General features: G+C 40.1%; 1 protein-coding gene across 1 annotated transcript; it reads left to right on the forward strand.

Annotated features, from left to right (window-relative positions):
- The first annotated feature begins 364 nt into the window (after nt 1-364).
- Nucleotides 365-22,652, forward strand: FAM133B (family with sequence similarity 133 member B). The gene is made up of 11 exons (XM_073333962.1): nt 365-529; nt 5,062-5,159; nt 8,897-8,975; nt 10,577-10,651; nt 10,835-10,867; nt 11,288-11,356; nt 13,070-13,165; nt 15,770-15,817; nt 17,386-17,481; nt 19,339-19,386; nt 21,373-22,652. The coding sequence occupies exons 1-11, from the start codon at nt 506-508 to the stop codon at nt 21,457-21,459; spliced, it is 753 nt and encodes a 250-aa protein (XP_073190063.1). The 5' UTR covers nt 365-505; the 3' UTR covers nt 21,460-22,652.
- Nucleotides 22,653-23,716: the final 1,064 nt, after the last annotated feature.

Consider the following 23,716-nt stretch of genomic DNA (forward strand, 5'->3'; position numbering starts at 1 on the left):
CAATCACTTTGTGCCTGCATCTCCTCTTTTGACACCTCACTCCCTGGCAGTAGTTCCCCTCTATCACCTGGGCTGGGCAGGTTACTGTCCTGTCCCAAACCCAGCTGTGGCGTGAACTGCGGCAGGGGGTTAGCTTCTCTGCAAGGGCTTACTCGGCCTCCACGGCTTTTCCCTCCGTGTGCCGCCGGCTCATCCGATAAGGGTGCTGGCCGACTCGAAAGGCAGGCGGGGACCGGCAGCATTGTGCCCCTGGCAACGGGCTGGCTGGGGGGCGGGGGCTCGTAACGCCCCTCGGCCTGGGCGTCAGGCCCAGCCCCAGGGCGGAGCCCAGCAAACGGGCCGGGCGCGGGCGGCGGGGCGCCAGCGCTGCGCGCCCTGCAGGTGGCGCCGTGCGCTCGCCGCTTGGGCCGCGGGCAGAGGAGCCGAGCTGGGCCTCGTCGCCTCCTGCTCTCGAGTTCCCGGCCGGGAGCGCGCGGCGGAGCCGAGGCGTCTGTGCGGCGCCGCCATGGGGAAGCGGGATAACCGGGTGGTGAGTGACGCGGGGCTCGGGCTCGGGGTGGCGGCAGAGCCGCGGGGAGGCCGCCCGGGGAAGCGCTGCTGCGTCCCGCGCCTCAGGCCGGGCCTGGCCTGGGGAGACCGGGGTGTAGCGCTCGGCTCGGCCCGGCCCGGCCCGGCGCGGCCACCAGCCCCTCAGCTGAGGGGGGAGGAGGCCTCGGTGAGTCCTGCTCCGCTCCAGGCGCCCCATCCCATCCCCCCTCCCCCCCCGAGTGTGCCGGCGTATCACCGGGCGTGGGGCTGTGCGGGGACCCCGGCTTCCCCCTGCTCCGTGGTGGGTCTGCACAAGGGTCAGACCAGGAGGGGCTCTTGTTGCTGAACGGTCTAAAGCATATTTGCAAAATTGCAGTCTGGGGATCGCAAGATGGGGGGCAGTCCCCAATATCCGCACAATATCCGTGTCATCATATATCACAATGGCGGTTCCTGGCCGCATGAAAGCCTTGACTCTCTCGATATAAACGGGGAGCCGATGATGATGATAATTACAATATAATTGTCCTGCCAAAAATGTCTCCCATCACCAGTATGGGATTCTTGGGTAAGGCATGTGGTGCCGTTCACCTGGCCTGGCCTGTTTCCCAGCAGAGTAAAAGACCTTTCTCCACTGATCGTAAATTCTACATTGTGCATCACGTATTCTTTCAAAACTGGGCAGCCAGACAACCCAAGGAATTTACTTGAGTCATATATGATAGAACTGTTCATTTCCTAGTCAAATCTCTCACAAATCACTAATGACTATATGTACTTTCTGTCTGATATCTGTTTTGTGTTCTGTCATGTGAAAAAAGTTAGGGTGCTGGCCAGTTCCTTGCAAAGACATTTTCCTAGCAATATTATTTCATTATTGAGTGTGCTAAGCCGATTTATGGAACAGAATAAAACAAAACAAAGGCCTCTGGCCTAAAGTATTGGATACATATGGGTCCTTCTCTCTGCACAGATCCTTGTCTACACAGAGGCTCTGTTGACTTCAGTAGGTTATTCCTCAAAATAAGTGTTGACCTCCTCACATGTGATCTAATTGTAGGATCAGACTTTAATTTTAGGTTGCCAACCTTCCTGTCCTTCAGGTCCTTCCTTAAAACTTCCTCTTTTCAACTAGCTACCCACCACTAACCATCTACAAATACTTTTATGCTTGACCAGATGTTCATATTTCATTTAATCTTATTCAAATACAAATTTTGCCAACTAATAAGTTGTGTGATAAAAATAAACCAAATCACATTATTTTGTTTCAGCCTTTCCCCCTTGTTTGTCTGTATTTCAAATTTAGGCTGAGATCCTGCAAGCTGTTCCCAGCAGACAGATCCTTTCAGTGACTTTAGTGGGGCTCCTTGTGAGCATAGTGGTCTCCCTGCAAAGAGAAATTGTTAGTATTCAGGCCTTGGACTGTAAGGCCAGGTTTACAAAACTTTTGTCACTAATGTCAGTTAGTAGTGTGATTTTTCTACAGCATTTTTATGCTGGCAAAAGCCCTGGTGCAGATGCAGTGTTATTGGCAAACAAGTGTGCTTTTGCTGATCTAGTTCCCTGAGTAAAAAAAATTGAGTATAAGCTGTACCAGAAAAAGAACTCTTTTTGCCAGTAAAAAGAACGAGGAGTACTTGTGGCACCTTAAGGACTAATGCCATCATGTGCCAGCAATGCCCCTCTCCCATGTACATTGGCCAAACGGGACAGTCTCTACGCAAAAGAATAAATGGACACAAATCAGAGGTCAAGAATTATAACATTCAAAAACCAGTCGGAGAACACTTCAGCCTCCCTGGACACTCAATTACAGACCTAAAAGTCGCAATTATTCAACAAAAAAACTTCAAAAACAGACTCCAACGAGAAACTGCAGAACTGGAATTAATTTGCAAACTGGACAGTATTAAATTAGTCTTGAATAAAGACTGGGAGTGGATGAGTCATTACACAAACTAAAAACTAATTCCCCATGCTAATTTTCCCCCTACTCTTCCTCACACCTTCTTGTCAACAGTTTGAAATGGGCCATCCTGATTATCACTAGAAAAGCTTTTTTTCTGTTGCTGATAATAGCCCACCTTAATCAATTGGTCTTGTTAGAGTTGGTATGGCAACCTCCATTTTTTCATGTTCTCTGTGTGTGTGTGTGTGTGTGTATATATATATATCTCTTCCTACTGTATTTTCCACTGAATGCATCTGATGAAGTGGGCTTTAGCCCACGAAAGCTTATGCTCAAATAAATTTGTTGGTCTCTAAGGTGCCACAAGTACTCCTCGTTCTTTTTGCTGATACAGACCGGCTACCACTCTGAAACCTGTTTTGCCAGTGTAAACTACACCTACACTAGGAGTGTTTGCTGGTATAGTTCTACTGACAAACCTTTCTACTGTAGACAAGGCTTAAGGCAAGGGCCTTCTCTTTTGTGTGTGTGCATAAAGCACCATGCAAACCACTAATACAGTATAAATGAAATAACAGAAATCACCACCCTAGTTCATATTGGCACAAGGACAGGTTGGAGGGAAAGGGGCAGAAGGCGTCATGCTTGGGGGGGGAAGCACAGAAGATCCTCTGCCCACTAGAGCAGGGGTTCTCAACCAGGAGGTCTGTGGCCCCTGGAGGGGGTCACGAGCAGCTTTCAAGGGATCTGCCAAGCAGGGCTGGCATTTGACTCACTGGGGCCCAGGGCAGAAAGTCTTACAAACTCTTACAAAAAAGTTTAAAAGATCGTTATCAAGTTTGCAAACTCAAGCACCCAAAAATTAGGAGATTCCCTATGCAACCTTAATTTGGCCACTTTCTGCATATATATTACAATACAGTCTTTCATCTCATGATCACATTCTGTTTTTTACACAAGACCCCGCCTCATTGAGTGCATAGGATGGACCTGCTCTGAGAATGAATAAGGGTTGTATAGCGAAGGGGCCAGTTATCTGTAGGACCCCTGATTGGTTTGTTGTTGAATTTGGAAGTTGTACAGCTATTGAGGCAGATGATTAGAGGAAGAGAAAGAATGGCTTCAATCCCTTTTGCGTTTGCAACAAAGCTCATATGTGATGTTAGGCAAGCCACTTAGTTTCTGGGTGTCTGACTGAGACATGTGGTGTGACCTGTAGAAGTGTGAGCACTTGCATCTGTTACTGTAGTCAATGGGAGCTGTGTTTTGAACATATAAAGTGCTATATAATTCAAAATATTCTGAAAAATCAGGTCCTCGGTGTGTCAAATTGGGCACCCAAAATTATACTTTGACCTTAATCTCTCCCTGCCTCAATTTCCCATCTGTAAAATGGGGATAATATCCCCTTATCTCAGAGGAGTGTTGTGAAAACAAATTCATTTTTGTAAAGCCGTTGGATAGTATAGTCATGAGTGCCATGGAAAAGCCCATGAGGAAATTGATAATTCTGCCTTCAGAACATAAGGAGAAAACAAAATCTTGAATAGCTTCTCGCTAATTAACACTGTCCATCATGTGCACTGAATGAAGCAGGGGTCCTATGGAAGAAATAATATGTGCTTATTTGATTATAGACTGTATCATCATGTACAGATAAATGGACTGAATTTGGGTTGCACAGACAACATTAATTGTGGCATTTTTTAACTTCTGAGTGCTCTTCACTTTTCATACTTAATGTTTTTTAATATTGCTTACGTGATATCTATTTGTATATACAGATCTGTCTAGAGAAAGGAAGATGTATGCACACAAGCATTAGTGTGGCCATATGCTTCTAGTATATTCATGAACCAAAATTTTAAAAAATTGTTAGGGAATCACTTCCTTACTTAGGTAAATGGGATTTTTTAAATATTTGGAGTTATAAAATTTATCACATTTTGAAGTGCATATAAAGAGAATACACAGATGTGAAAAGGAGGAACAGATTACAAAGCTTGATTAATAAAGCCATTATAATTGATCTGTTGCTAACTTGAATATATTTGGGGTTAAAACATATGATTTAGTACTTAAATGCTGCTAAATTCACCAAAGTTTTGTTTATTTACATCTATTCGGGTTTTTAGTTTAAAACAAATCCCAAATGTAGTAGTTTTATTATGTGGTAATATTATCACTAATTAATACAGTCTTGGTTGTGTGCCACCATGAGTTTGTTCCTGACCAAAGTGAGTCTAAGGCCTGAATGTACTACCTTTGCCGTGCCAGAGAGTAAGAGACTAGGGATATATGGCACTGTAATAATACTTTTATAATAGAGCATCGCATCCTGAAATCTCAAAGCACTTTACAAAAGAAGCGCTAAGTATCACTAGGCCCCTGGATAGGCCCTTGTTCCTTTTGTGGCTAAGTAGATTATGTAATTCTGAATTGGAAACATGGTGTTGAGTCTGCATATCGGCTTGAAGCATCATTTTCCTCTGGCTAAATGCCTTCCATCAATAAGAAACATAGAATTGTTTTCAGTAAGTAAGGAAAATTGTATGTGTGGGTTTTTGTTTCTGCAGCAAAGTAGTTCAATTTACTTCTCACTTCGCTTTGTCATCTCCAAGGCTTATATGAATCCTATAGCCATGGCCAGATCACGAGGTCCTTCCCAATCTGCAGGGCCAACAATACAGGACTACCTGAACAGACCAAGGCCTACATGGTAAGTGTGGAAATATCTGATTGCTCCTTCTGCAAAACCACTTATTTGATGAAAGATACTATCTTATTAAGTGCCCTCCTTCTCAACATACACTGTGATATTTTATAAAGGGATTCCTAGTGTCTGGCCAAAGCATTTTTTCTAGATATCAGTCCTAATTTTATATTTTTAAAAAATTGTTACAGTGTAAGATGATGGTATTTCAGCAACCATTTCTGAAAAGAAATATATTATATTGATCCAGAGGCATTTTTAGCAACAATTTCTCAGGCCACGTCTTCACTACAAATTTTGGTTAACCCAAGATACATTGGCGGAAAGTCACTCGAGTTAGTATATTACGCATGTACGTCCATACTTGGCTGCTTGCATCAGCACTGCAAATACTCACCGCTCCTGTGTCGATGCACAGTGTGGTGTAGCACCCGTAAATATCCCAGTGTGTCACTGTCTGGTGCATTGTTCTTTGGGAAAGTTTTGCAATGCATTTTAGGACAGAAATGAGTCACACAGGAATGACGAGGAGCAAGGAGTCAAGTTACCATCATGCAGCTTTCTCCATCACATAATGCCATCCATATCCCAAAATGTTTACATCTTTTTTTTTTAAATCCCACAAACCTGGGCACAGCACTTTTCACTGTCCACCAACTGTGACACATGCATGGAGCCCGCAGCGTTCTGCACTATTGTCATGAAAGTTGCAAACAGAGGACGAACAGTCCTCTACTATTTGCAGGCCCACAGGAAGAACTGCAATGTGATGATTTCTTTGAGGATAGATTGCTGAGGACATAGTGGCATTCACGGCTATTCAGGGCTATTGGTGGCATTCACGGAGCAGCTAGGGACAGTGGAGTACTACTTCTGGGCTGGAGAAACAAGCACTGACTTGTGGGATGACATTGAAATGTAGTGTTGGGGTGACGAGCAGTGGCTGCAGAGTTCTTGAACGCAAAAAGCAGCATTCCTGGATCTGTGTGCCAGCTCGCCCCATCCCTCCAGGGCATAGGCACCAGAATGAGAGCTGCATTGACAGTTGAGAAGTGAGTAGCGATTGCAGTATGAAAGCTTGCAACACCAGATTGTTACCAGTCAGTGGGAAATCATTTTGGAGTTGTAAAATCCATAGTGGGAGTTGTTGTTATGCAAGTGTGTAGGGCCATTAATCATCTTCTGCTATGCAGGACTCTGAATCTGGTGGAATGCAGGACATAGTGGATAGATTTGCAGAAATGGGTCCTGAACAGCAGTGGGGCCATAGATGGCACCCATTTCCTTATTTTGGCACGGGCCTGCGTTGCTACAGAGAGCATCAGTAGAAAGGGATACTTTTCTTTGATTATGCAACTGTAGATGGATCATCAAGGATCCTTTAGCGATCTCAGTGTGGAAGCTGCATGATGCTCGCAACTTTAAGAACACAGGACTGCAGAAAGCTGAAAGCAGGGACATTCTTTCCCAACTGGCAGATTATCATTGGCAGTGTTGAAATGCCAGTAGTGATTCTGGGGGACCCTGCCAACCCCTGGCTTCCTTGGCTCATGAAGCCATATGCTGTCCACCTTTACAGCACCCAAGAAAGATTCAGCTACCAGCTCAGCAGGTGCAGAATGACAGTTGAATGTGCTTTTGATAGATTGCCAGCATCCAGTGGCCCCTCAATATTTATTTATGAGATTGGAGGTGGAGTGCCTGTGTACTGAGTTTGAACAGCCAGACACAAGAACCATGAGCTCAGCATGGAGCTATGCAGCTGAGGGAGCCCTTGAAAAAATAACTTTGATGTGGTAGTGTGGGGCTGTGCTCTTCGTGGCCCTGAAGTTTTAGGGGCTGTTACGAATTGTTAGTGCTAAGTGTACATTTATGAATATTGAACAGTCTTTTAATGAACTTATGAATTGTGTGGTCCCTTCTGTACATTTATAATTTATTACACTGTTACTCACTGAACCTGTGAGTTCTGTCATCCTGTAGAGTTGAATGCAGTTAGTACTTTGAGTAGCGTTAGGGATTCTTCACTATGTTATGAAGTAATAAAGATAAATTTATTTCCAAAAAATAGAAATGTATTACATACCTAAAACAGTGCCAAAATAGTTTAATTAAAAAAATACAATAAAAACTTCTAAAATAAATTAACGGAATCCAACTTTAAAATCAGAAAGGTAGAAAACATTCCTGTCCATTTTAGTCCATTTTTGCTTCACATACACCATCTGTGACTCTCCCATGTCAGTGCATGTGAGGCTGTGGTTGTCCTTACTGTTGTCCTCTGGCATGGAGTGGTAGGGATGCAGCCCATGATGCCACATGGAATGTTGGAGTCCATAGCAAGTTGCTAAATTGGAGTTCTTCATTGACTACAGAGAGAGCTGAGTATGTGACTGTTGGACCTGTAGGTCAACAAGAGTCTGCAGCATTTGTGTTTGCTGCCTGAGTGCATCTCCCTCTCCTTTTCCTGTGGGGACACCTGAGCCTTTCTCCTGTCTGCTCTTTCCTTCTTCATACTTTCTGAAATATTTACCCTCCAGGCCCTCTATTTACAGTTCAGTGCAGCACTGGCTTGCAAGATCTCACTGAACATATCCTCTCTAGTCCGCTTTTTATCCTCCTTATCATGGTCAGGTATTCCGCAGGGGACCACTCAAAGCCATAGAGGTAGCAGCTACAGATAGATGTATTGTTGGATTTACAGTTACAACAGAAAGCAAAAAATAAGTTTCAGAACTCCCTTCCCTTATTCCCATAAAAGTTTTAAATAAGACTAGCTTATTGACAGTTCAGTTTTGGAGTATCACAGTATTAACAGTAGCTAGGTGTGCTCGCCAAGGTGGGCAGTTAGGAATATGTGGGAGTTTTAAAGAGAAAGGGTGTGGCTTCTGGGTTCTGTGACCCCCAGGCAGAGGAGTTCACAATTGTGATTAGAGCAGTCACTGCAGGACAGCTACTGGAGGACTAGGGTTGACGTAGGTCATGCAGTGTCTACACTCATGCTGTGTTGACCTCAGTAGGTCAACCATGGCTCAATGCCGTTTGGGGAGGTGGTGTTATTGCCTCACCATAATAGAGTACTTACATCGACCTGAGACAAATTTGAGTGTAGACAAGTGATATAAGTTGATGCAAGGTGACTTACTCATAGATATTAAGGTCAGAAGGGACCATTATGATCATCTGACTTACATCAACCTAACTTTTTACTGTAGACCAGGCCTAAGAAGAGAAAAACTTTACGCCTCTATTTTTTGTCATGGCTACCATTAACTGAATTGTGGGGGTGTCCTCACCAGTTATTTTTAAGTAATTTTAACAGAATCACACATGGAAAGAAATTTTTCTGGATACGTTTTCAGAATTGAATTCTACCTTGCAGAATTGTCATCTTAAGAATTATACCATCTCTTAAGATGAGTTACTAAAATTATCTTGTGTTCAATCCATTTTATCTTATTATACATCAAATTCAAGCATACATTACCTATCACCAAAGTAAGGACTAGATGCTGAACAGGAATTTATTTACAGGACCTAGCCTTTAAGATGTAAATTGTAACATAACCTAAAAATAATTCTGTCTCCTTTCATGGGAAATTCAGCTAAAGATAAACTGAAGAAACAACTTGGATTACTGTCTGTGCATTTCAGTGGAAATTTAAAAAAAAATCTTAATGTCTGTTCAGGTGTTTTAGATGTATAGATATCTGTGTAAAATCTATGTATTTTTTTTATATAAGGGAAGAAGTGAAAGAACAACTAGAAAAGAAAAAGAAAGGATCAAGGGCATTGGCTGAGTTTGAAGAAAAGATGAATGAGGTTTGTGATTTGATTATTTTGTGTTGGTGGATCATTTAGAAAAATTATTCCACTTTGTGTTCCACTGTCATTAGCAGGATGAACAGCCCACTGTGTGTGTAAGATTCTTCATGAGCTAACTTTGTTATTAAAATATTTAAATTAGAATTACAGCAGTTACAGAGCAAAAACCATCTTTTCCTTTCCCCTGCTAATGCAGAGTTGTTCTCTACAGTATATATCTGGTCAGGTCTAGTTTTGGAAAAGTGCCACCTGAATAGTATTTGAGCTCTTGTAATACACTAGAGGGCCACACACCTCATAGCTTCTGTAGGCCGAGCTTTTTGCATATCCCTGGGGCTTCTTGCATCCCACTCCATGTGTTCCCTGTGTACCACCCTCCTATCCCCCTCATATTTCAGGGACTCCCTGTAACTGCCACCCAATCTCCCCCTGCTGGAGTTGTGTGTGGTCCCCCATTCCTCCACTTCTCATATCAGATCCCCCATTCTGCTCCCCCTTGCCAACAGTTCTGTTTACCCCTCATTCAGCCACATGAGGTTCCCCAGTCTCCCCTATCCACTCTGGATTCTGTGTGCTCACTTTTCCACCTTCCCACCCTACCAAGGTCCCATTCTTTCCCACATGTCAGAAGCTCTGCTTAACCCCTGCTTAATACCGGGTTCCCCACTCTTCCCCTTCCCCACCCCCTGAGTTCTGTGACCCCAATTCCACCTTCCCACCATACCAGGATCTCCCATCCTCCCACTCACACCAGGGGTTGTGTGGACATCTGCATTCAAACCTACCCATTATTATTTGTTTCAGAGATGCATCATTCAGGGCTTTGACACATTAAAGTCTATTGGGAGGATGAGCAGGGGGATATTGTTCTGTTGGAAGGTGATGGGTGCTATCAACCAGTTGCCTGAATGATAGACAGTCCAGAGGTGTGTGAAGCTGTGGGTGTGCTAACCAGATGGCAAGGGCTCCAGGTGTCCCCCATTTTCCCCTTTCTGTTTTCTGATTTTCTCCCTAATTTATAGGGTTCTGGCCCTTGATACCTAGAACATTCAATAAGGGTGGCACACAGGAAGCTTGGTGGTGTAGGGGAGGTGGAGAAAGAATGAAGGGAGACCCCGGTGGGTGCAGTGCACTCGATTTACAGAAGCAATAGTGTGTGAACCTCTATATTCAATGTGAAATCTTTTCATCAGAGGCTGTCCAGATCCTTACCCACCATCTTTTGAATAAAGAGACACTCATATTTGGTGGTACTTGATTTTTAAAAAGTGGATTACTCACATTGCTACAGTGAAATATGTATGTATAGTTGTAAGTTTAATATCCTAATACAGATAGTCAATTAAGGTGTTTGTGTATATATTTTTGTTTAAATAACGGACAGATCAAGGAGCACATTAGCAAGTTTTGTCAAATGAATATTAATCTGTTTATATAAAATGAAATATGTAATCCTGTAGGTTTAGGATTAGTTGAATTATCTTTTTAAAACCTGTACAAATAATACTTGGTGGCACTGTCACAGATGAAATATTTCAAAGGTTCCTTTTAACTCCGTTTTGAAAATTATGCCAATGGTCACTATCACTGTTTTTCAGAATTGGAAGAAAGAACTAGAAAAACACAGGAAGAAATTATTAGGTGGAAATGAGAGTTCCTCCAAAAAGAATGAGGTAAATATCTTAAGTCTGGTAAAGTATTCATGAGTTGGATTTTCCTGATGTAACATTTTTGCACTGAAACAGCCATCACCAAAGAATACAGGTCAAAATGCAAATTCAGAACTACTTTCCTTGTCTGTGACATATGTCAAGAGATCATGATACCATGTAACAAAATTATCTCTTTCTTTTTAGAAAAAGAAAAAGGAAAAGAAGAAATCAAATAGGGTGAGCAAAGTTTTCAGGTTTTTAAGTTTTACGTGGCTTGAGTTCCTGAAAAGACAAAATAAGAGTGTAATTTGGTATTTTAGGTAGATGTTTAAATAACTATGCTTGTGTTGCCTGTTATCTGAGAGTGGTAGTTTAGTTTGTATTTGAGTGGAAAAGGTTTAAAAATAAGAAGGTCTTACTTTAAAAATAGATCATTTGGCTAGAATGCCACACCTTTGTTTGCTTGAGGAAATATCACTCATACAGCTTAATTTAAGAAAATCTCTGAAGGCTAGACTCTTGGAACTAAGATCACTATAGATAACATTTGCAAATGCAGAGACATTTGGGAGAGTATTTGGATGTTCCTTTAACTATTTCTCAAACAGACAAAATGCTGCATCTCACAAGCTTTAATTTTTGTTGTGTTTGGTCAAGTTGTCTTCATCTTCCTCTTCTTCATCAAGCTCTGATTCTTCCAGGAGTTCATCTGATTCTGATGATGAGGTGAGAACTAACGTACCAGAATTGTAATTTTTCTGTTTTCTTTGAAAATATGCTAGTGTATAATTCTAGAATATGCTTGTGCCACTTACTCTCTTATTCAGGTTTTATTAGGATGGTGCATTCAAGAAGAAATGTATGCTTCTTGTTTTAACGTGGAAATAGTGATTGTAGATTAGTCAGCATTTTAACAGAGGCTTCAATTTAGCAACTACTTATGCATCTGTTTACACAATATGAACTGTCCCATTTACTTCAGTGGAGCTGCTCAGTGCATACTTTTAAGCACATGAGTAAGTCGTTGCAGGACTGGGGCCATAATTTTCTTTTGATTATAGTAACCATTTATGGCCCTACATCTCAGGAACAGTAGCCTGAACAGTTAGATAATTTGTCTGTTAGTACCCTGTTAATTGTACATGAAGGGGTATTGGTTTATCTGTGAGATCTGAAACTATAACTAGTTTTTTTAAAGGCAAATGAGTTAAAGACCTGATATTTCCTATAACCAAATTAATACACGATAATATAGTGAATATGCAATACTCAAACAAACTTGTTAAAAGAATTAACTTCTGGCCTCACAATTGTGCTCTCCGCTCTTGTGTAAGAGACTAACATTTGGTCCTACAGTTCGTTGCGGGCCCTCAACTTTCATTGAATTCAAAGGGAGTTGAGAGCTCTGAGCCTATGATTGGGTCCCTTAGCATTGATGCTTCACTCAGAAGGCTAGCAGAGACTTAGCAATGCTACAGAGATAGCAAACCTCCTGGAAGGAGTGGTAGTAGCAATCCCTTTTATTTATTGTGAAACAGTGGGTTATAAAGCAAGCTCCAAGGTGGCTTTCAAGTGATGCTTTGAAGAAAGGAAGCATATAATTGGGAACAAGAAAGGCAAGTCTGCAGAACTCTCACAGGGAGATAGAAGACTTGCCTCTTTCTTTACAGCGAGAAAAGAAACTTCTAGTGCGCAAAGAAGTATAGAAATGAACATGACCTTAATATATCTGTTCAATTAATAGATTTTTCTGTGCACCAAAATATATTTTATAGCAACATATTAAAAGAACACTAATGAAACACTTACTTTAAAAAAGTAATTTTGGTTCATGATAACTTTTTAACACTGATTTTTGCAGTATATATATTTTACATGTAGATTTTAGGCTGCATCTACCTAAATGCTTTACTCTTACCTTTTTATGCGTTGACTAAGGAAGGTTATCCTCTTGACTACAAATAAGAACTTCTGTATGAACATTATTTATTTTGGGTGGCAGGTTTATAAACTGGATTCACTTTGATTTTTACAGAGAACTGTCTGTTATTTGGTATTTCTTTAAAGAAAGATAATTTCCCCTCTAAATTAAAAATAAAACCCAGGCACACAATTATTATTTTGAAAAAAATCTGTTCATGGCATTTTAGGCTAGATCACTTTGAAGATGAAGAGTCAGGCCCTATGATATACTTTGGAAAAAAGTAATAAACAAGGAAACTAGAAAAATTTGGATTTATCACAAATATAAATTTTGAATAAATGCAGAAATATTATGAGTATCATCCACTCTAAGAGCCAGTCATCTCTGTAGTGCTGTATTCATCAAGAGAGCATACTTACGTATAGGACTTTGGGTTTCTGTGTTCTTCAGATTGATTCAGTTATAGCTTCACTATGAACACATACAAACTTTTTCTCTAAAACATTTATGGATAGGATAAGAAACAAGGGAAAAAACGGAGAAAAAAGAAGTATCGCTCCTTGCGGAAATCTTCTGAAAGCTCTACTTCTGATTCTGAATCAGACAGCAAGGTAAAATGTAATGATGTTTTAGCGTTGGGAAGTTTTCCTTTATATTGTAAACATTATCTGATTTTGGTTTTGCATATCCACTTTTTTATTTCTCTTTCAAACACACAATGCTACTTTATGGGAGCAAGCAGTGCTTCCAGCCTTCTGCTTCCATACTCCAAGAAGTATTATCCTTATTTGAGCTCAGTACACTGGCTGAAAGGAATAGTTTGATCTTTAGAGAGCAGACTTGTCAATGATTCTAAACTATTATCACTAACTTTCGAATTATAAATGTGCCTTATTTCCTGTCCAAACAAGCTCTGTTTTAGTGTACAATAAGCTAACATTTAAAACCTATAAATGTCTTAATTCTTTGTCGGTGTGTTGTTTTCACATGTAGGGGTTTTTTTAAATGAAGGTCTGACAGGATACCAGTGCTTAAAATACATCTCTACCCCGATATAACGCGATCCAATATAATGCGAATTCAGATATAACACGGTAAAGCATTTCCCCTCCTCCCCCCTCCCTCCCAGGCTTGCGCAAGTCTGGGAGGGAAGGGGGAGAAGCGGAGCGGCAGCACGCTCAGAGGAGGAGGCGGAGTGGAGGTGAGCTGCGGGGGCGGGGCGTGCGGGGAGGTGCGCAGCAAGTAACGGGGGTGGGGGCGCAGAGGAACCGCTCCCCGTCCCAGCTCATCTCTGTTCTGCCTCCACCTCCTCTCCCCTGGAGCGCACGACTGCTCCGCTTCTCCCCCTTCCCTCCCTCCCTCCCAGGCTTGCCGCACCAAACAGCTGATTCGCAGCAAGCCACGGAGGGGGGAGAAGCGGAGTGGCGGCAGCACACTCAGGGGAGGAGGCAGAGGCGGAGTGGAGGTGGGCGGGGGGGGCAGGGCAGGGAGCTGCCAGTGGGTGTTCTACACCCACCAGTTTTTCTCCATGGGTGCTCCAGCCCTGGAGTACCCACAGAGTCGGCGCCTATGGTGGCAGCATGTCTGGCTCCAACATGCTGCTCTGAGCGGCATGTTAAGGGGGCCAGGCCAGGGCTGGGGAGTTGGATAAGGGGCAGAGAGTCTTGGGGGGCAGTCAGGGGACAGGGAGAAGTGGGGGTTGGATGGGCCAGGAGTTCTGAGGGGTCAGTCAGGGGGCGGGAAGTAGGTAGGGTCAGATAGGGGGCGGGGCCAGGCTGTTTAGGATGGCACAGCCTTCCCTACCCTGCCCTCCATAGCAAGTTCGATCTAACGCGGTTTCACGTATGACGCAGTAAGATTTTTTGGCTCCTGAGGACTGCGTTATATCAGGGTAGAGGTGTACTGCCTTACCAGATGTCTGTGGGAAAAGTACTTTCCCTTCAGAAATTGTACACTCTGCAGCACAAATCGAGCCTTTCATAAATGCAGTTATGGGGAGGTTTCCCTTTCCTTTGCTCTATTTGGAGTCATGCATACCCAATTAATTAAACTTCCTGGTGTGAATTTTGGACTTCATCCTGTGTAAACTAGAAAATAAACAAATTGTAAGGAGTCTGTCAACAGTTCTTTACACTATATCAGGTAGAAATTATATTTTTGGCATAAATACTGGTAATCTAAGAAGCCACTTATGAAAGCGCTTTGGGGCTCAGTCCTGTCTTCATTTATCTGTAAAGTACCTAGCTTAGTGTATGTGCTATACAAATAATAACAACTAGCTCTTTATATAGTGTGTTTCATCCATAGATATCAAATGATTAAATCATTCCTCACATACATACACACACCAGTTTTTGTTAATGTAAGTTTGAAAATTCATCCCTCACACACATGATGGGGGGGGACACGACATTTAGACACCACCTGCTGCTGAATTGGAGGACAGAAGTCTCTGTTCTTTCTCTCTCCTGTCAGCTGAGGTGAGATGAGGTGGGTGGAGAGACTCACAACCTTACTATTTTTTCCTTCCTAGTTATTCTCCATCTCTGATAATTTCTTCACTCTGTTGGCCCTGCTTTCATTCTGCCTTTTCTACTGGCTCATGCACAATATGCCTCTTTGCTACGCTTTCAGTAGAAATTACTTGTCTTGTATTATCACCAGACAGGAAGGAACAGCAGAGAGGCACTCCATACACGGGGATCTAATGGGAAAGCAGAACATGAACTGTTCTATTGGAAGTATGCTTCATCTTAGGCTTCATTCTGTCCCCTAGGATCTCCCAAAGGGTTCTTTTCTCACCCAATGCTTGTGGACTCTGTCATGGTAGCGTGTTGTGTTTTCTTTTAAGATTCTTAGGAATAGAGTGATGGTGGCTGACCTCCTATATAGGTTGTATGTATGTTCTGCTGAGCAGCATTCTATTCCTTGATTCCCCACAGGCCTACCAGAGTAAGAATAGTGTCTTTTTCTACTGCAGGGCAAGGACTGAAGCAGTTGTACCAAAATGGTAGTTTTTTCATAATGCTCATGTGAATTGCCAGGTAAAATATCTCAGACCAATTTGTTAGACTGTAACCCAGAACAACCATAACAGCTTTGAAAAGTAGGCCCTTTTATCCAGTGTAATATATCTGGTCAAGATTCTGTTGTGATTCATACCATTGTGTGCTGAAACCATTATGTAAAATTAATTATTTTCACCTTCTATTTAGGACAGCACAAAAAAGAAAAAATCAAAGGAAGAACATGAAAGAGAAAAGGTAAAATATTAAGTACTTGAAAAATAAAAATCTGTCTCAAAGGGCATTTTATACAAATATAGACAAAGAACCACATTTTTAAACAGAGTGACAGAAGTACTTTGTGCTATCCAAAGGCCACGAGTACCTGTACACCCACCCTGCTCCCAACTCCCTAGTAGTAGAGGCAGTTAACCACAGGGAGTGATAGGGTCAATCTGGGGCTACCCCTAAGAATAAAGACTCCAAGAGGCTAGACTTGTTTGAGCATGAGAACGAATAAACCATCAGGCCCTCCTGGGATGCTATGACTTTAACATGTGGCAAGCCATGGCCAAGTTCAAGGACTCCCTTCCTGAAACTTCTAGGAGTTCCGGGCAATCGTGGGGGAGGGCACGACTGCTGCCAGGGCAACACTCCAGGCTGCTTCGGATGCGGCGGACACCGCCGCCTGAACCATGGCCTTGGCCGTTGCTATGCACCGGGCATCCTGGTTGCTCTTCTCTGACTTAGAAGTTTTTAAGGTCAGGCTTGACAAAGCCCTGGCTGGGATGATTTAATTGGGGATTGGTCCTGCTTTTGAGCAGGGGGTTGGACTAGATGACCTCCTGAGGTCCCTTCCAACCCTGATATTCTATGATTCTATGATCTTGGGTAAGGCAGTTGTGAACCTGTGCTTGCACATCTGAGGACAAATTTGCAAAGGTCCTTGGCTTCTATTTAAATAATTATTGCCACTGGGAACTGCTGGGTGCTGAGCTGTTAAGAAAATCTGGTCCCTATAGCTGCCGAGTGCAAAAATTGCTAGTTATGTGGCAAATTTGCAAACTTGTTCAAGCAGATAGGGTGAATTTAAGGACAAATGTCTAAGTGGCTTTCAGGTGGTCTTCTGTTTGGGTTTGTTTGTTTTTAATTTACACTGAGGACTGAGAGTCATCTTATTAGCTGCTGCCTCCAGCGAGAAGTCTTTCTTATAGAAGCTGGGCATCAGCTCTCTAACATTGCCAGCCATTCAGCACTCTTCTCTGGACTTATACCATTCCTTCTTTCATCAGCAGGTTAACAGTAGGTGCACTTCAAGCCCCGAATCCCTTTGAATCATTCCCCTGTGATATCCAGCCCTAACACTAGGTACTCTCAGAATTTCTGGATCCTCTGCACCCAAAGATGAGTGTTAGCGTAAACTACTGCTCCTGTAAACCACAGAGCATTTGTGAGAACTTAAAATAAACCAAAAGAAGGTTTATTTAAGAAAGAATAAAGATTTAATGAGAAATGAGAGAGAGTGATGGAAACAAGTACTTACAATACAAAACAAAATCATAAAACGCAAACCTAGGTCTACACTTATCAGTAGTTACCCTTCCTACCTAATAAAGTAGATTTCCCCCCAAAGTTCAGTCCTTTGCAGAACTGGCTGGTTTCTCAATAATAACCTCTTGAAGTCCCTTCTAATCCTACATGTCTATGATTCCACAATTTAAATGAAACGTTAAAGTCAGTGTTTTTGTCACAGTCTAAGTGTTGTATTATTTTAAAGGATGCACTTTCCCAGCAAACAAAATACTTATGTGTTTTATTTTGTGTAGGACAACAAAAGTCTTAGTAGGAAAAGGAAGAAAATTGATCGTGGGAATGTACCTTTATCATCTGAATCGCTATCAGAGTCAGATCCTACAGAGGAGGTCAGTGTGAAAATACAACCTAAATTTCAAATTTTAAAAAAGTATATTTGGTAAGTTAAATGTGTATAAGTGAGTAAACTAATTTGACTGTACTTAACTCATCAATAGACTAAGTGGCAAATTATGTATTATTCTGAAGCTGTTCTAGCTCAGTTTAACTGGATTTCAGCAATGTGACCTATCTCAAAGTTGTATAAGCACAAGCCTATTTAAAAAGGACTCTTGCATTTCATTAAAGTTAGAACGCTTACCACTTACTGATTATTTTGAACTATTTTGTTATAGTTAAAATTCTGAATACCATAATATTCACTAACATCACATTACATGCTTGACATATTGACAGTTTATGTGACTGTCATTTCATTAGTGTGTGTGTACAAAGGCAGGGGATTTCCATCTCACTTGTATTAATGTTCGTTACCACTGGACATTGATTACATTTGCAATGATTGGTTTTTTTTAAATCAAGTTAATTTGAGTTTAGTCCCTGTTCTAATACTGAGATCCTTTCATCATCGTGGATTGATTTAAATCAAGTACTTGTAATCACCAATTTTAATCATGATTTAAATCAGTAAGCAGGAAACCTTGATTTAAATAGTTTTAGCTCTGTTTTGCTTTTGTACTTTTTATTAAAGGTTGATTTTCGTTGGTTGATAACCATTACAGCATGTTTATTTACACCAAATTTAGCCTGTACACTAAGTTTTGTATCTCTTAGTAGGATACACTGTATCGATACACATTTATTCAAACAGTTATCTAGCTTACCGTACATTTATTGAGATCTTAATTTTTACTTTTTTTTATTATGTTAGCAAAAATCATGAATGAGGCATTTACTAGATGGTTGATATTGATTCTTTTTATCAAAACATGTTTCGTATTTAAAACTGATGTATTAAACAAAGGAAATACCTGTAGTTAGTGAATTTAATTGATTTGTTTCTGGACACAGTTTCCTTTAGGATTGTAAAACTAGTAGATCTCATCCTCTCACTCCTAGCTTTTATTCATAGCTTGGAAGAGGAAAGCAAGTTTTTGTGCTTTTTCAACTCCTAGTTGGTTTCTTAACTTTGAATCAACTGTTCTTTGAATTGAACGTGGAATAAACTGAAAGGAAGAAAATATTCTCTTTGCAGTTGCAGAGGAGGCTACTGCTGTCAAAAGCTGGTTTAGCATTTCAGCAGACTCTTTGGTTCCAGGTACTTAAACAGTGACTTCCTCCAGTTCAGTAGTATGACTTTCTTTAAAACTTCAGCAGCAAACGTGTACTGCTTAATATTATTATTTTAAATTTAAATAATTTTGATATATTATAGTAAGTTAAGTCCAAAATAGGTTGTCATAATTTCAGAGGTAAATTTCAAATTCAAGTTTAAATAGCTTTATTTTTAAAAATTAAACCTGTATTTAATTTACATTTTAAAAATTGATTTTATTTAAATTATCCATTTTTATCCCCTCTGCTGTTTTCCATATAGAATTCCAGATGATGTGAAGGCTAGGGAAAATTGGAGTTGTTACGGGTTTTTTTCACATAGGTAGTTTTAATAATTTTACTGGTATCTACATGATAATTCCCTGCTATGCTATATGTTGTATAAGTAGACAGACATTGTTTCCTTGAAAGCACTCAGCATTTTTTATTTCCAAAACCGGATGATACTGGCTAGAATGATTTGAAGAAAATAGCACAGATATCCCAGTGTATTTCTTCATATTGTTACAACATTATATGCTGTACCATATTGTGCCGTCATGTTTTATAGCCAAAGCTAAAACTTTCTACTTACAGGTATTTTTGGAAATACTGTTTGGCCACAAAAGCTTATTAATTATTTTTTTTTTTAGGTACAAGTGAAAAAGAAAAAAAACAGTGAAGAAAGAGAGAAAGTAACAGCAAGTATCATTCCTATTCTCATATTTTTAGAAAGTGTCTTAACTATGTAAGAAATTAGCATGTACTTTTGTTGTCTCAGACAACACTCTTTACAAAGTTGAACATTTTATGGAAAATTCTACTCTCAGGTTCACAGTTGTAAATCGAGAATAACTCAATTTACTTCTGGAAGCTCCTTGGCCTTTACATCAGTGTATCTGAGAACAGAATTTGGCCCTGTGTTCGTAGATTCAAGACCAGAAGGCACCATTGTGATTATCTAGTCTGACCTCCTGTATAACACAGGCCCCAGAACTTCCCCAGAATAATTCCTGGAGCTATCTGTATGTTATCTAAATACAGATATGTATGAGTAGAAAAGTTATTTTCTAGATGGAGTAAATGTCAAATATGTTTACTTATGTTCACATTAATAAAATGGAACATTACCAGTCTATGTCATATCGGGTTTATAATATACATCCTGCTCCACAATATATAGGAAGATATTCTGTTCTATGCCTCATAAGGTCTGTCTACGTTGCATCTGGGAGTGTGCTTCTTAGACTGGATAGACAGACATACTCTAGCTATGCTCAAACTAACCCACTAAAAATACCAGTGTGGATGTTGCAGTGTAGTCTGCAACACAGGCTAGCCACCTGAGTATGGCTAGCCCATGCACTGGACTAGACATACCCTATAAGGTGCAGCACTGAACTCTCAGCCCAGAAAGAGGGTGGGGAAAGAAGTTAAGGCAGCTTTAAAACACCTTTGTTCCCTCTTGATTTTGGGTGGCTGCAGGGGCCCCTGGCATAACCTGAACAGCCTTGGAGGCCTATGTAGGTTAAAGTAACTGCCCTGTGGGCCCCAGCAATGCTCATTCTCCCCGACACTGGATACTGAGTCCCTCCCCTGGCACACTCTATGCCAGAGTTTGGGAAAGAATCCTCAAAAGGCTGTCCCAGTAGTGCGTATGCTGGGCAAGGCTCCTCCAACTGAATAAGGGGCTTTTACCATCCCTTTACGCCTCTCTGGCCTTTTTACCCAGTACAGTGGGTCAGGAGCTGGGATGAGGATCTTGTGTTTAATTTCTTTACAAGGACCTTCTGCATTAATCTCTCTTAAACTGTTTCGTTCAGTAAGGAATCTACATAGGGATTTGAAGTTATACATTTTCCAGAGTTGGGCAGGTTGTCAGCCACGTGACTCCCAGTGGCTGATGTGCTGAGCTCTTTCTTTGGAATAAATGTACATTACATACATTGTATACTGCACTGAAGCTGTATATCTTGTGTATAGTAGAATAGATATATATAGTATTGAGTGACAACTCTTGTGTATCATTGTTATAGCATACAACATAAACCTGGTCCTGCATGCCTTACTCAGGAAGAACCACTGAAATTTTGCCTGACTAAGGACAAGAGGGTTGTTCTTCTAGTATATGTGTTTCTGAGTTTAGAGTATTAATGTTAGGTCCTGATCCTGCAGCCATTCTTTGACTGTATAAGGGTTTTCACAATTGAGCTCCTACATTATCCCAAATTAAATGAGGCATGAGTGCTGGAGACTGGAGCCTAAGACAGCTTATTTTACTTTGTCAGGAATGGGGAAATCTAACTAAAACGTGATTAAATAGGGCTTCTTACCCTGCTCTTTCACAAGTATGCAAAATGCTGTTTGCATCACAAACACCCATTATCTTATTGATTTCTCAAAAATGTATAAAGTGTTCATGTGACTTAAAAGATTAGGAAACAAAATTAGAGACCATGACTATTTCAGACCTCTTACCAGACCAAAATAGAACTAACTTTAAAAAAATCATTCAAAGTATTATATCTTTTTGTTTTGTTTTATACTGTTTATTTATGTAGTAATCTTTTATCTGAAATAATTTTGGACAAATATCCTTTCAAGGTTTTTACACCACTTAGTTAGCTGAATTTTAATAAATGGGTTTTGGCTTATGAAATAACTAACATTATTTAACTGTTTTAAAGGATAAAACAAAAAAGAGAAAGAAGCACAAGAAACACGGTAAAAAGAAGAAAAAGAAGACGGCTGGTTCAAGTTCAGATTCAGAATGACACTTAAAAATCAAGCGTGTCCCTTCAACAAAAGTGCAATGACTAAAGGAAACTTCAACTGTGAAAATTATCGCAAACTTTACCACACTGCATGAGTTTTCCAGTGTTTTAGAAATATTACTAGACTTTCAATAGCCAGCCAGGTGCTGCTATGCCCAAAAGTCCATTGTTGTTGCCTGCTGCTTAATACCTGGGGTACAAAATTCTTTTAATTACAGTAGCCAGTGTTAGTTTAAAATCATAAGAGAGGGTGGTCCAGCTAATATGTAAAATATTAGGAAATAGAATGCAACCTTTTAGATACTAAAAATAGTGTTTTAACAAGTTAGTAATATAGTCTAATTTTTAAATCTGCGGAAATAAAAAATTCATCTTGAGGAATATAACATAAGACTATTGATACTTGGTGACTACTAATGCCATTTGTGAAATGGAAATAGAATAGTAACAATTTTAAAGGTTACTTTTGTAGAAGTATTTATGATAATTTTGCCCTTTATTTTCTTTTGGGAGTGTTACCATTTTGGCTAGCTGAATTAGGGTGCCTTTGATCCTTGCAAAATCTATCTATTTTTAACAGTACAACAGCTATATTTCCTAGGGAGATCAGAACTGGTATCAGCAGGTTTTTCCTGAATAAACAATTCTGGGCCCCTAGCATGTACTTCTGCATTAAGTAAGAGCAGTGACACACTGCAGCATAACTTGACATCCAAAAATTAAAGACTTTACCTCCACTTAATTGAAATGATGCTGAATACTGTGCTATTAATATGCATTATATCATTTAAAGTAATTTTGAGTTTAACTGAACATTTCTGGCAAACACTGGTAGCTTTTTTTCCTTTTGCATTGCCATTGAGATATTTAGAATTATTTTGTATGTTTTGTACCATTTTTAAATAACGTACAGGTATTCAGTTGTAACTAGTGATTTTTTTTATGAATTATGTTCCAGGTGTGGAGCTTCATGTATGTATTTACTTTATTCTTACAGTAAATTCATTTGCTGTGATAAAATGCACACTTGCTGAAAATATTTAGCATGTAAAAAGCAGGGTTTTGATAACTAACAGCTTCATATTGAAGCTGATTTTACTCTAAGCAAGTTCAGTGGCAGACCTGTTATGCGGATGTGTCTTGTTATATGAAACTACTGCCAGAATCTCAGTAAAGATACTCTTTAAAAAGTTTGTCTTTGTATTTTTGGACTATGGAATATTGACACAAACAGACTGAGCTATTTTACTTGCACCTGCAACTACTTCAGTAACAAAAACAGAAAAGAAACATAATAAATTAACAAAACATACACAAAAACTAAAGCAACCCTGGACTTCAGCTTTATACAAGTGCGCCCTCTCTCATCCTCTCACTCTTGTCTCCAAAGCCTGGTCTGCTGTTGCCTTTAAGGTATTCCAAAATGTTCTGCTGTAGAACAAACCAACCCCTCTCAACCCCTTGCATGCATGCTAGTTACTAACTACCTTAAGTACAGTACTAAAGTGCAAAACATAGTTTTCTGCTACTCAAGAATTGTAGCACGTTTCCTAAACAATCATAAATTTGCAAATCATAAAGAAAGAAATGGGAATTAGGAAGATATTAATATTTTTGCTAGTCTTCAGTCAAATTGACTTCTACTTCAAGCAAGTTCTTGGAAACATCCCAATTTTATTTTATGAAACTGACTTCCTATCACTACTAGATTAAAATTTATTGAAAGGGTTCTTGATCAATCATCATGCTGCAGCTAGGTGAAATTGCTGGTTTTTAAGACAATTGCATCATTACTGAGAATAAATGTAAGACTTCAGGACAGAATGAAGTAATTTATATCAGGCTTGATGCTTTGAAAAACTAATTTGAAAATTTGTCCTATTGTAATTTTAGATTAAAATTTATAATGAACTAAATTATAAATGCTACTACTGGTAGGGAATCTTACTTGAATCTTATGAAACTGCTGTAGGCAAAACACAAAAAATGGAAAATGAATGCCCTGAGCCTGCAAACTCATGAGCAGGTATGTGACTTTACTCACATAGATAGTCTCATTTACTTCAGTTAGACTACACGTGTTAAATTAATCATGTACATTAGCATCAGGAGCTACTATGGTATATTTATTAAATGTTTAGTGGCATGAAATCTTTCACTTCAAAATCAAATTGCTTCAGTATTAACAATGAAACAAGTTACTCAGATTTTCAATACTTTTAAAAAGTTCTAGTGAACTTTTTATATATATCAGCCA

Source organism: Lepidochelys kempii, chromosome 2, assembly GCF_965140265.1.
Source record: "Lepidochelys kempii isolate rLepKem1 chromosome 2, rLepKem1.hap2, whole genome shotgun sequence".
In the NCBI taxonomy this organism is placed as follows: domain Eukaryota; kingdom Metazoa; phylum Chordata; order Testudines; family Cheloniidae; genus Lepidochelys; species Lepidochelys kempii.

Excerpts from the sequence above, each read along its gene's own strand:
- FAM133B (XM_073333962.1), top strand. The coding sequence starts at position 506 with ATGGGGAAGCGGGATAACCGGGTG. Across the intron at positions 15,818-17,385 it reads AAGAACATGAAAGAGAAAAG|GACAACAAAAGTCTTAGTAG; the intron begins GTAAAATATTAA and ends TATTTTGTGTAG. Across the intron at positions 19,387-21,372 it reads AAGAAAGAGAGAAAGTAACA|GATAAAACAAAAAAGAGAAA; the intron begins GCAAGTATCATT and ends ACTGTTTTAAAG.